This window comes from Mastigoproctus giganteus, chromosome 3 (genome assembly GCF_048544385.1).
Source record: "Mastigoproctus giganteus isolate SK-2022 chromosome 3, ASM4854438v1, whole genome shotgun sequence".
Lineage (NCBI taxonomy): Eukaryota > Metazoa > Arthropoda > Arachnida > Uropygi > Thelyphonidae > Mastigoproctus > Mastigoproctus giganteus.
This window is the reverse complement of record NC_143577.1, coordinates 70,439,665-70,453,623: the sequence shown is the minus strand read 5'-3', so window position 1 is coordinate 70,453,623 and position 13,959 is coordinate 70,439,665. Positions and strand designations below refer to the sequence as shown.

The window sequence follows — 13,959 nt, the reverse complement described above, 5'->3', positions numbered from 1 at the left end:
AGTAGACCTACAGAAAAGTAAGTATAAGTAACTTACACGAGATCGTATAAATACGTATACTGAATACTTTGTCGTAGATCCCAAGTTTCGGCTTCCCCTAGTTTTGTGGTCAAAATTAGGTTATAGTTTTATTGGAGAGTTAGTTGATAATCAAACTACATGATGTATGTTTCTAATTTGTTGCTCCTTTTTAGGACTGACAGCTATCAGCGTGATTCCATCGCATGATTCTAGTTTCAAAACCAGTACTCTTAAATTTTAGGTAACCTGACCTTCCTAAACAAGCAATTAGTTACTTCGTAGCATTTAATGGCATTTGCTTGTAAAAGAAAGTTAGGTTACCTAAAATTTGAAAGAGTATCGGTTTTTAAAACTAGAATCATGCAATAACATCACGTTCTAAAAACCCACACTTTGTTTCTTCCATCATTACATGACAAATCGTGAGTGTTTTGGCTATGACTCGGAAACAAAGGCAAAATTCTCCAGTGGCAGGCTGTCTTCTCCAAGCCCCCCCCCCCCAAAAAGCAGGAAAACTAGACACTGGACATTGTTCGTTACGAATTTGTCAATCATAAACACAGTGAACCACTAATAATACCATAAAAAGAGTTCTATGGCGATTGAGCGATTCTATTCGGAGAAACTGGGCATTTGTTCTCCAGCTATGAAAAAAACAGCACAAGAACAAACGCCCATGTAAGCAATTAAGTAACATCTGCAGCACCTCTGCTGCAAAAAGGAACTTCAGGCAATCTGCGCTTGCATAATGATAACATTCCTGCGAACTCGGCCGTTTCCATTCAAGAATTTCATGAGAAGCTCAGTGTGAGCCACCGTACTCATACTCACTGGATTTAGCACCGTGTGATTGACTTTCGTTTCCTGACTTTAAAGCTGCCCTGAGATGTCACTGATTTGCAACAACTGAAAAATTGTTCGGAACGAAATACAGGAACCATTAGCAATTGCAAAAGAATCCTATCAATAATGCTTTCAGAAGTTGCAGAAGCATTGGAATCTATTTATACCGGATCCTCGACCGGTTTTCAGAGAGCATTCATTATTTGTAAATCCATACTCCCTATGGATTTTCTTCCATACGGAGGAATAAAAAAAATTACATAATATATTGTAATAATTTAAATAAAAACTATCCAGGAAATGAACTAAATGTGAGAGATCTTAGTTCATTTCCTGGATCGTTTCTATGTTATTCAAATATTTGTATACGGTAAAGTAATACAGTGTGTGCGTTCTGCCTAAATTAGGGATAACGTTTTACTCCACTGCCTACCAAAGGTTGAGAAACACTGGTGCATACGGTATTAAGGAGACTACTTCGAAGGAAATTTATCCGGATAGCCGGTAAAACTTCATTTTACAAATAATCACTGCTCTTAAGGTGAAACACATTAGGGTGGTTGCATTTTAAATTCCCTTGATGAGCGCATTTGTCTAAAAAGCACTCACTCTAAAATCAAGTTAAATTAAACTAAAGAGCGAGAGGAGCCTTCCAGTAGTCTTTGCATAGAGGCCCAAAAATTATAACTACGCCTCTGATCAGGCCTTATAATTAATCAAAATCCTAATTAAATCACAAATTTAGAGTACATTTTAATAGTAACAACCGTATTAAATTTCGGATAATTTATAATTTACTGCTAAAACAAATTCCTTTTATTTAATACTGAAATTAATTTTCCACTTCGTCTAGTGTGTCATGATACTATAGTAAAATAGTTTCACACGCATGAACTGTTTTATTGGTGCTTTAGAAGCTGTAAATGGCTTTCGTTAGTAAAAAATATACATAGTTTCGAAATATTCTGAACACGTATTTCTCATATTTCAACATGCCACAGAAAACGGTTTATTTGCTTTTCGTCCATGTTTCCAAGCAAGGAATGATTTGATTGATATTCTAACTTAAAACCAAGACAGATTTCATTTCAGATTTTTTTTTTTTCATTCTTTGTACTTAACGATTTTCTATAGAATCGTGTACTAAAAGCAAATCAGGTTAACATAATTAGTTATTAAATCTAAAGAAAATTATTGGGTTCTGGTTACTGATATTTAATTATCAGTTATATTGGCGCTGGATTTCTCTAGAGATCTCACGGTTTGTCTGGTTGATAGCTCGATAAGTAGTTAATCGTAGTACTTTTTAGTTAAAAGTACCACGATTTCACTTGGCATACTTCTTACAAATGCAAAATGGGAAATACTTTCAAATATACTAAGTATTAGTAATGTTACCGAGTTTGAAGTACCAAGGGATGATTCTCAGGTGAATTTCCTTTTAATCAAGAAATGAATAAAGTAAATGGGCAATTAACTTGGTTTTTTAACAAGATTTTGAAGTTTTCTTTTCGTACCAGTCAGAATATATCGCTTAAAATGAGATTAAATAGTTAGATTTTTCTACTAATTAAAGCTACTTTGAGAAAAGCTAAATTAAATCAAATTGCTAATGTTCCAGCAATAGTGACTAAAGCTTTTGGCCAAGAATGCAGACAACCATATTCTGAATGGACACAATCTTCATTACAGATAACACATACAAGGTTAATAAAAAGTTTATTTTAAATGAGAATGATTTAAGCACGAATAGAAATAGTGTTTTTTGTCAGCTTACGACTGTCAACTCCCAGTTCTCAAGAACATTTTATTTGCTGAGAAAGTACGTTATGCTGCAAATTGCCAGCCTTATTATCTTCATAACCTGAAACATTTTCAGTAACTGTCAATAATAGTCGCTGGTAACAGAAGTCTATTCTCGAAGAAATCAAGAAACATAATTCTTCAACTTCGTAAAACGGTTGCTATGGTTTATCCTGTAAGAGCAGAGACATGAGACTTCTGTGGAAGTGGGGGCGGGGGGGGTATGATACTTACAAAAATTGTTTTGTCGTTTGGTTTCTGGATCACACTGATGAGCCCATGCTCCACCCATATTGATAAACAAAGAAAAATATCGTTTTTAAACTATGCCAAACATGCCATTGATCATTGCAATCAAATTTACTTTTGTTCATCTGTCAACATTCGTAGCATCAATCTTCATATAAGTGGCTAAATGAAAGAAAGGCAAACCTACCAACTATAAAATTTGGTACAAATAATTCTAACAAGATTTATATTAACTATAGGGCTACAAAACTTTGAACCTTTATCTTAAGACCGTATTATGAGAAGTACGAATTTTATGAATGATTCCCTTATTTTTTAACAGACCTTTCACAGCCTGAATAACTGGGTCTATTCGTCTGAGTAGATGATTGATTGGGACTTGCCCCACCTCCCTAGATGTTCCTTGTAACATTGAGGGAGGAGGAACGAGGTTTTTGTCTCTTCCCTGAGACCGACAACTGCTATATGACAGCAAGGAACTTGTGACGATCATATCATGTGACAGCTTACTTTGACATACCCTACGTTTAATTATCTGTTAACGCTAATTGCAAAAAGTTTCTAATTTTTTTGGCTAGTGAGTAAAATGCACCCAACTATATATTATTCTTCATTTTTCCCTTTACTCCTGTTCTTTGGGTCATATTCATGCATTTCTTGAAACTTACAGGTCATACCATTATTTCGAAAATTATTATGGTAGAGTACGTTTGATGGTAGCCATACTAAAGTATGACTACCATCAAACTTCAATAATTATCAATTATTAAAAGTTAACTGTTTAAGTTTATTATTGATAATTCCAACAAGATTACGGCATAGAATCAGAAAATGTTTCTTGAAGGATGTTGTTCTCCATTATAGTACAGTGGTTTCGTCACTCGTCTGGAGAATTTAGATTTGGAATCAAGTGGACAGAATTCTTAAGAGCCCATGCAGTCTGAGCAATAGTTAAGTGGAGGTAGGTTTGCTAGAGGGAGCAGGATTTCCCCCAGTGATTCTTTTGATTTTTCAGCTCGCGCAACATTCAAAATCTTCGTGAATACACGGAAAATTTGAATGTTTCGCAGCAAAATATGGCGCTAAGATACTGTTTCGCTAAAAAAAAAAAAAAAAAAAACAGACCGAGCATAGCAGATTAATCAAAGTCCACGACTATTAGAAATTGATTTTTAACTCACTCGTGAAGAGCATTATAGTATGAAACCCGCCAGTTCGTATCCATCAAGTGTTTCTGGAGGTTTACACAAGACTGACTATAGAAATTATTCACAACCCATTCTTAGTTTCCTAAATAATACATGTATTGCTAGGTAGACCGCGCATTAAAATCGCAACTTATAAAACACTACACGAGATCAATAACACATTATCTGAGAGCTAGCTAAATAAGAGTGGTTGAAGGAAATAACAGGACATTATTGAAGGTTATATTGCGTGACCGTTAACCGCATTCAATCAACAAGATTGACGTATAAGAGAATGTTTCCTTCGTTGAGAATGTTATACTTCTGTTATAACCTCCTTATAGAAATCGAAATGGTAGTCCTGCATAGGATATTTATTTCCTCGTAGTAAATTAATGTGGGTTAGTTGGTTGTTTACATCAGAATAGTTGAGAATCTAAATTAGTAGCGCACAAACTATTCTTGTTCTCTACCCCATATTTCATGGCCCTATTTTAAGGGACCGTTCATAGATTATGCAATGCGAAATATGCGGTAGGGAACCCCCTTCCTATTATTACCAACGAAATACTCTGTCATATTATTTATTCTTTTTTTGAGAAAAAAAAAACTATTACGAGGAAACCAATGAACGGTCACTCAAATGTATTAAATGGACGGTCACTCATGGTTCAAATATCTTGAATGCCGAGTCCTCCTTATCGTTTCAAAGAACTAAGGATGGTCTTATTGGCACTTAAAGCAGTTGGACCATGAACGAATTAGCCATTACGGAAAATCTTAGAAATATTAATGGAAATTTGAATTCATATGGAAGAAAACATGGCATCTTGATGAACAAAATACTCGCACTCACCTACATTTCGATGGGATGCCTGTAAAGTGCTGCTCTTAAATAAACTACTAAATGTGTACTTATTCATTGTCGTATTTTATAGCACGTACATCACAATTATAGCGTTGTAAAAAAATTGTGAATAATGTTGGTAGACTCAGTGTTCACGATTAATTAGTTAATTCACTGCCATTCGTATTTTCAGTATCTGATTTATATACTACTGCCGCATTGCATTTCGTGAAACATTCAAACATGGCCAACAGCAACTGCTGAATTTCTTATGAAGGGAGAAGAGCATATGTACACTTATCGATACTTTCCCAGTGCCACCTTCAAAATTTTCCAGTTCAAATGTATTAATAATACTAAACGCGCTCGGTTGTAATTTATGCCATCCTTTACACAAAGCAGAAAAATGAAAATCAAATTGATGTTGGAAAAGAATTGATATTTAAAACTAAAAAATGGAATAACATCATCAGTTAATTTGATCGGTTCATTTTTTTTTTAAATTAGATAACTCTGGTTGTGCAATAAGATGGAGGAATCAAAACATAAGATCTTTTATAAAAACATGCCAAATTTTAAAAATGAAGCTCTCGGATGCAAAAAACAGGCTGTTCCACCCTTCCAAAGTTATAATGTCTCTATATTCATTTTGCCTCACTACCTCCTAAAATTGAAAGGTTCTGCGTTCATTTTGCAGCCCCTGTGATATGATGTCTGGATGGTGTCGCTTCCAAGCTTTGAGTCTCCTTTAATATTTTCTTCCAGCTGAAAGAAACAGTTTGTGAGAATTCTCAAAGGCCCATAAATTTGCGTTGTCGAAGTTTTCAACATTATAATTTCAACCCTAAAAAATATATTATGAAGTCAAAACATAACTCCGTATTTAATCATTTTTACCAAAGGTAGAATGGAAATCTATTTTCAAAAATAGAAATAAATAAATAAACAAACAATGAATTCTTCATGCAGCTAGCATATATATTTCATCCCTCAACACAAACAATTTTGAATTATAGATCATCGGATAAAACATTACAAAAAAAAAATTTTAATTAAAATACAAAAAATAATTACAGAAATTTAAAGCAGAAAGAATGAGTTGCTCTGATGTCTATAACATTTGTAATTAAGTTAAGTTGTAAATGAAAAATAAAAAGATACTATAGATACCGAAATAACAATAGCCACACGCAATTATAAACAATAGCTGGAAATGACAAAGGATGTGTTACCTTGGTGGCAATGTCTCAAAAAACTATTATTACATGTAACAACCGTACATTGCTGATGTCTTCGAAATCTTTAGCGAACAGCCTGAAGTGTAAGGTGGCGAAGTTGTATGCAGTTTCCTTAAATGCATTTTTTCTTAATAAAACTAATAATTTCATCTGAAAAGTCAACACCTATATACACCTTTCAAAATATTTTATTCCATAAATATAATTAAATAGGTCATTTTTTATATGTGACAATATTATAGCTAATTGGATTATTAGCTTGACAATTTTTTGATGTGAAAACATCTTTGGCTGCACCTCCTAAATATTTTTGAATTAAGTAAAACCGGTTGGTAACGCAAATGAGAGATGGAAACGCTTACATCACTCCCAACTCGTCTCTGACCTTGAACTGGCGTATCTACTTTCGCTCCGCCTCGCTTCTCCTACCTCAGTCACTAACGTTGATTCGATAGAGTAAGTAGAGGGCGTGAGCATAAAAGGTTACATGGTTCTTAACTTCGGATCTAGCTGTTCGATTTTAAAAATTTAAACGGTTTCGATTTTCTTTCGTCGTCTGCTATCCTGTATATATAAATTTATATAAATTTCCTAACCCTTTACAATTCACAAATAAACCAATATGGCAACGTTTCCGAATTAGGCTATGAAATTCTATCATCGCTCTATATTAGTTTATTTGGGTACGGTTCAGGGTTAAATACGCCACGTAAGTTCCTTTATAAACCTAATCAGGATTCTGTTCCAGTTTTTCCACCACAGTATACCATCTGTGTTCAAAAAAGCCTTGTGACTGTATCTGTTATTTGGAGCTGGAACTGACTAGAACATTAGGAAAGAATCAGAGGCAGAACTGTAGATGCTGAGCTCTTTTCGTAAAATATTCGAACAGTCTCCTCATTCTTCGGTTTCTGCCGTGTAGTAACGGACCTGCAATATGGCAGTTTCTCCACTGCTTCACATGCAATTCATTTTGAATGTGGCAGTGATTTCTATTACCCCCATATCGCTTGGCTTGGTTGGTTGATTGTCATAGGATTTTAGGCGCATCAGCCACTTAGTCCATGTTGTTCTATGTATACTCTTTAAAATTGCGTGTGTTCTGTGTTCGATCTTCTGTTTGCTGGATGAAAAATCCGAGTTTCCGGGAGAAAAAATCATGCTACCTCGTCTGAGACTGACTATCTCAGCCATGTTGTGAAATAGGCCCATAAAATTTCCTCGCGTCATTGACGAGATTCGAACTCCGGTCTTTTCTACCCGGTGTGGGAAGGACGATTACTACCAACTGTGCCCCATACGCTTCCAAATTTATCCACCGACTATTTTAAAGTTAAGAACACCTATAAATGGGGAAGAAGATCAGACTATTGGGTGGAATGTATCTATGATGATCATTATTGCCTTTCGTGCTACACGTACCACATGGCCTCTAGAGTTACTCTTCAGCAGAAACAACTGATTATTCAACTCTGGCTTTTTTTTTTTTTTTTTTTTTTGTTCTTAGAAATGTATTCCTCAAGTGATACATAGTGGCGTAACTAGGCTTGATGGCACCCAGGGCAAATAAAGTGGCGCCCATTGAAAACTGTTCTTTTGGAATTTTTGCATTTTTTTAACCATAAAAAGGCGTCTCCTAAATTTGGCGCCCGCGGCACATGCCCCACCTGCCTCACCCTAGTTACACCGCTACTGTAACGCCTACGAATAATAATGATCATGCTGTGGCTGTAGAGCACCCAGCTTTAGAGCATTAGCAGAACATTTCCTGCCGAAGAAACAATCCTTGACCCTCGTCTTGCCATTCTTAAGCTATCCCTAAACTACCTGAATACGATTATTTATTTATTTATTCAGCTTGGTTCCTGTACAGCCTTTGGGCTATGAGGGCTGTTACAGATTTTATTTTTGAAAAAAATAAAATCTGTAACAGTAGAAATCACTGCCACATTTTCGCATTAAGGCATATCCTTGCCTTAATGCGAAATATTATTTGCATCCCCTGCAGCGAAACTTTACTTCCTATGCAACTGCTAACGCAAACAATTAGTTTTAACGGAGATCTCTACGCTACTAACTCAATACCTTACCATTGCCACATGATTTCAGCCCCACTATAGTAGTGGTAGTAGTAGTAGTGGCATGTGATGCAAGAAAGCAAGTGTATGAGCTTATGCAGCATCAGCCAAAAAAAAATCATACCATTCCCTCCAAATGCCTGTCCAGTTCCTCCTTAAAATTATTTAACCTATCAACTTCCACAACGACAGATGGAAGTTTGTTCCAGCAATTAACCACCCGCTGGCTAAAGGCAAATTTCCGCACATCTATTCTACATCTGTCTTTTCTTAATTTGGATTTATGCCCCCTTAGGTTCGTAATCTGAACAAGTCGAAGGATCCCATCAGAATTCAGCGTGCTCAATCCATTCAAGTAGTCTCTTCCAGTACCAAAGTGTGATTGGTTTCGAAACATTTCTAACGCTACCTACTTCTAAACGGGGAAAATGATTCCTTGCAGTTGTTTCTAATTACCCAACTTTGTCTTAGGATAAGATGATTACCATTTGAAACTCCAAGCAAATGTAAGAGAAAATATAATGCATTTTTTGTTATTGCAGCATGGTCATATCGGTAAACCACCCCGAAGTGTGGAAGGATATTGGCTCATTCGAGTTTTAACATTAATGTATTTCTCGAGCAAAAATCAAAATGTAAATCTCAACTGATAAAGACGAGTTTCAAAAATGCCTTTTTAAAAACATTTATTTTAGATCTTGCGAAATAACAACACCGGCCAGTAAACAGCATTAAATATAAAAAAGCCCAATGGAAAAATTATTCGACAACTACGATCTAAGCATAATGCTTTATTTTCAAGGATTTTTTCTTCTTCTTCCTCGTATTCATCATCGTCATCTTCTTCGCTCTGAGAACAATAACCCCAAGCTTGCTTATGGTGACGTGATTTACATGATACAACACTTCTTCTTCTTCTTCTTCTTAATTTCGCCTCCATCTTGGCAGCTCCTGCAATCTAAACACACGTACACAGAAATGGCATTACAAATAGTATGAAATACTTTTATTTTTTTATTTTTTTATTTTTATTTATTTACTATTTTTTATTTATTTATTTTATTTTATTTATTTACTATTTTTTATTTATTTATTTTATTTTATTTATTTACTATTTTTTATTTATTTATTTTATTTTATTTTTTTATTTTTGGATTTCAAGATGATTAGTTATTGGGACCAATGCCGAAAATAGGAACTATTCCATGCTCACATCGCTATTCCCAATATAAGTTACCCTGACCATTTCATATTAATCAATATAATATTATTATTATTTTAAAATATGATTAAATTTCTATATTAATGATTACGATTAAATCTCTAAATTTTAATTTTAATCTAATTCTAATTGAATTTGTATATTTATTAAATGATTGTAATAATAACTTCATTTTATTCTGTTTTCTGTATAGGTAGAAAGAGATAGAATGGATTCAATTTAAGAACGGCTTTCAATGTTTTAATGGAGTTTAATTTAATTATAACAATTAAATTAGGCTTAAATTAAATTAAGCAGCTTAGTAGTATATATGGAAATATATCGAAGCTCTTAAAATTTTTAATAATAAAGTTTAATAAATTAAGTAATAATTAAATAATGTTAAATAAATAAATTTTATTCGATTATATTGTATAATTTAATAAAAATTAAAATAATTATATAAAATTTTATAATTTATAAAATTGTTTGTTAAATATAAATTATAATGTTAAATAAATTATTTTGTGTTTATTAAATATAATAATAAATTTATTAACAACCAGTGAAATCAAAGGGCTTATATACTGGTGTTTCATTTACCGTGGTTATATGCTCTTCTCTCAGTTTTCTTTTTTCTTCTATTTCCTTCAATTTTTGTTGAGCATTTCTGTCTATCATCTTTACTATTGTAATCAGCAGCAAACTAAGAATAACCAGCACCATACAGGAAATCATCCAAATGTCAATACCCTATACAATTACAACGAAACGTAGTTGAGTAAACGTCATAAAATAATTGAGATATGTTTATTGTATTAATTTGTATTTATAAAATTAATAAGTAATAAGTATAAATAAAAATTATAAAATACTATAAAAAATACAATACAAGTAAGAAAAACAAACAAATGATATTTTGTACAAAAACTACACCCAACAACGACCAAAAAAATAATAATAATAAAATAAAAGCCAAATGAAGTTTAGAGAAAATATTTTGAAATGTTACAATAGCGAAAGTTTTAATAATAAACATCAGTTAAAGATAAAAGGAATATTTCATATTTTATACCCTTAAAATAAATATTAGGTTTAATACAATTATACCGATAATTTTAAAGGAACATTTTGATCCCTTTTGGCATTCTTTCTATTTTTTTTTGTAAAATTGCTGGCCTATTTAGCCATTATATAACGATTAGAGCCAGTCGTTTTTGTTTATCATTAGATTGAAAAAAAAATCCGGTTAGTTTAATGAAATGGCCAAATACTAGACACCCACTATGTATATAAAGTATTTCCGTTTTTTTTTTTTTAAGTTTAATGATATCCCCAAAATCGATAGTCATTCGATCATCAAAATATCAAGGTACGTTGATATCTCTTATAGCTTAAAAAGACTGTTTCTAGGACTGTTTCTTTGAATGAAAATAACAAACAGCATATTGTTTATATTTAATACGTTACCTACATTGATGTACGCTATGGGTGGTAAGGTGCTGCGAACGCTTGCGAATTGAGTCGTAAGTGCCAGAAGGCTGGTAACACAAAGAGTTATTCGGCCAGGTATCAGATCAATTCCCATCCAGAAGTTGAACCAGGAGAGTAAAACTATTAGAATGCTTGGCGCATACACGTGAATCAAGTGATGACCTATATCACGTTCAAAGATGAAATACACTGAAATGGAGGAGTAAGTCACTGAAAAGAGTAAAAAAAACGTTGAATTTTATCTCACGTATAATGCAGTAAAATTCATAAAAAATGTGAACTTGGAAAATTCTTTAGATTTACATCTAAATACAATTCGTCTAAATCTTTATCGCTGTTGTTTTAGCTATATGTATGCGTACTTTCAAGAATTTAAAAGTCTGATGACACCGTTAGCTATTGATGCATAATCGAATCAAGTTAGTCGAATTTTCTATTTTTAATTTATGACTGACTTTATGACAAGAGCAAATAAGAGAACAAATAGTTTCTTGTATTTAAAAGGCTATAAATTCCTAACACTACGCAGTGGTTTCTTTTAAAAGAATAATTTAAAAAGGAAATATTTCACTTAAAAATCAGCTAACTTTTGCGTTGTAGTATTTTTAATATTTGAAGCATTTCTACCTCCTCAGAATATTTTACCATCCCAACGAAGGATAATTCTGTTGACTGCGGCTTCACTGCTAACCACTCGTTTTGAAGTGGCCTGGGTTTGCTCCTGTAGCATACTGCTTCTAAAGCTTTTCACTTGAAGTTGAGTTGGCAGTCTCAGAAGGAAGAAGAATACGGCTTTCTTCATATGTTATTCAGAGTTTTTCATCCTGCAAACATGCGAATTGGTTCATAGTATACGCAATAGGAGGGTAATTGTGCAGTCAGATATGAAGTTTTCTGAGCAATGCAGAGAGGTTGCCAGAGCAGGTCATGGGGTATTGCCAATGATATACAGGAATTTTGCTAGTAGGGAAAAGGAGGTGATTATCCCTTTGTATAAAGCAATGGTCAAGCCACGCCTTGAGTACTGTGTACAGGTCTGGAGGCCTCATTTTAGGAAGAACGTAGAGTTGTTTGAGTGTGTACAAAGAAGGGTAGCAAGATTGGTGAGGGAAATGAAGGGGTCCTCTTACCAAGAAAGGCTTAAGTTCTGCAAATTACAGCGGCTGGAGACTAGGCACCTGCGAGATGATCTGATTGAGATGTATAAGGATTCTGATGGGATTCTTCCGCTTGCTCAGATTACGAACCTGAGGGGACATAAATTCAAATTGAGGAAAGGCAATTGTAGAACGGATGTGCGGAAATTTGCCTTTAGCCAGCGGGTGGTTAATTGTTGGAACAAACTTCCGTCTGTCGTTGTGGAAGTGATAGCTTAAATAAATTTAGAGAGGAACTGGACAAACTTTTAGAGGGAATGGATGCGTAAAATTGTTTTTTTTTTTTTTTTTTTTTTTTTTTTTGGCTGATGCTACGTAAGCTCATACGCTTGCTTTCTTGCATCACATGCCTCTATTACTATTACTAATAGCATCCATGAAAAAAGTAAAACTGATAATCACTATAATTTCCAGATTGCATCAGATATGGAATGGCCATGGTTAAGTGTTTACAGAGTACCAGTCCCTTCCACCTTCTGTCCCCATCAATGCTGGCGATGTTCTATTTCTATTCTCAAAGAATAGTGTCAAAAGCCCTATTGATCATCTGAAAAAAGCATGGCTGCCACCGTTATAAATCTACTGAACAATATTCAGAATTCGTGCATTTGTACGTTTGTGCCTTCATTTGCCCTCTGGTTGTAAGTTTTGTAACTTTCCTCTCGTATCATGAAATATGAAGTTAATATTTAAATATGAATATTATGAATTTAAATATAATTCGCCTGTTCTTGGTTGTTTGATTAAAGTAGAAGCTATACTACACGTATCAATAAGGAATTGTAAAAGTTTTTTTAATGGCTTTCGTCTTCAGGTACTATTTGGGATTCTTAGACTGGTGTGTTTCTTGGTAGAAAAGAGAGCAGAACTAGAATTAGAACCACTTGGTGAATACACCACTAAGTGGTTCTAACTGTTTCTTCCCATACAGATGTGCGCAAAAATAAGGCTATTGGATTACTGTGAAGGTGTGATTACTCTGCTGCTTCTTTGAGCCCTTTTTGTTTATTTTCCTTTGATCTAGGGGAACTGCAGTATCCTGTTATTTATATATACTAAATGTATCATTATATACACCTAAATCAGGATTGCAGTTAAATTATGATATACATGAGCTAATAACTATATATCACACGTATATCATATATAATAACTATAGTATGATATAGTATAGTTATTATCTACATATAAACTAAATTAAATATGCTTTCAAAATGCATAATAATTAATTAAATTAAATTACAAGTTGACTTTTCTCCGTTAAAGCCATAAAGCAAGTACAGTACAAGATACAATATACGACTTTAAAAAAAAGGAAACGAAAAATACTAACGTCAAGACACAGTACAACATTTAATGAACATTTTTCACTGACAAAACTAACGCTGTTGTTCAACAACCATCACGATATCTGCAAAGAAGGTTATCTAGATTTATTAATATCAGTTGATTTATTATGATCGGTAATCTTAATCTCATTTCTGTACGTGGCCTGAGTTGAGTAATTTTATATCATTCTTATCATAATAATTTTTATATCATTCGAGATTTTTAGCTATTTAGTTACCTTTTGAAAAATAACTTTAATAACTAAGTAATAGTAGTCATTTCTATTGGGGAAGAGTTACTTATTCGAAGTACAACGAATAGCCAACTCGTTGTGAAGGCATTCACAATGTGAGATGTAAATGAAAACGATACATGCAATCAATTTCGGTTTACTTACTAAGTATTCACTTGATGCAATGCACTAACTTATATTTCTTTAATAACTTTAAAAAATAGTTATTTTTTTTTAGATCGTTACACCTGGAAGCGATTACTAACCGTTGCCTACTCAC

The 13,959-nt window shown here is 33.5% G+C and overlaps 1 protein-coding gene across 1 annotated transcript in view; it reads right to left on the bottom strand.

Annotated features, from left to right (window-relative positions):
• LOC150088071 (uncharacterized) overlaps positions 1 to 13,959 on the bottom strand; it is a 67,077-nt gene that overhangs the window by 16,487 nt on the left and 36,631 nt on the right. The window contains exons 7-9 of the mRNA XM_090370003.1: positions 10,942 to 11,171; positions 10,071 to 10,220; positions 9,041 to 9,224 (exon numbers count right to left, since the gene is read on the bottom strand). Of these exons, the coding sequence (XP_090226129.1) occupies positions 9,041 to 9,224; positions 10,071 to 10,220; positions 10,942 to 11,171 (564 nt within the window). The remainder of the gene's footprint in view (positions 1 to 9,040; positions 9,225 to 10,070; positions 10,221 to 10,941; positions 11,172 to 13,959) is intronic.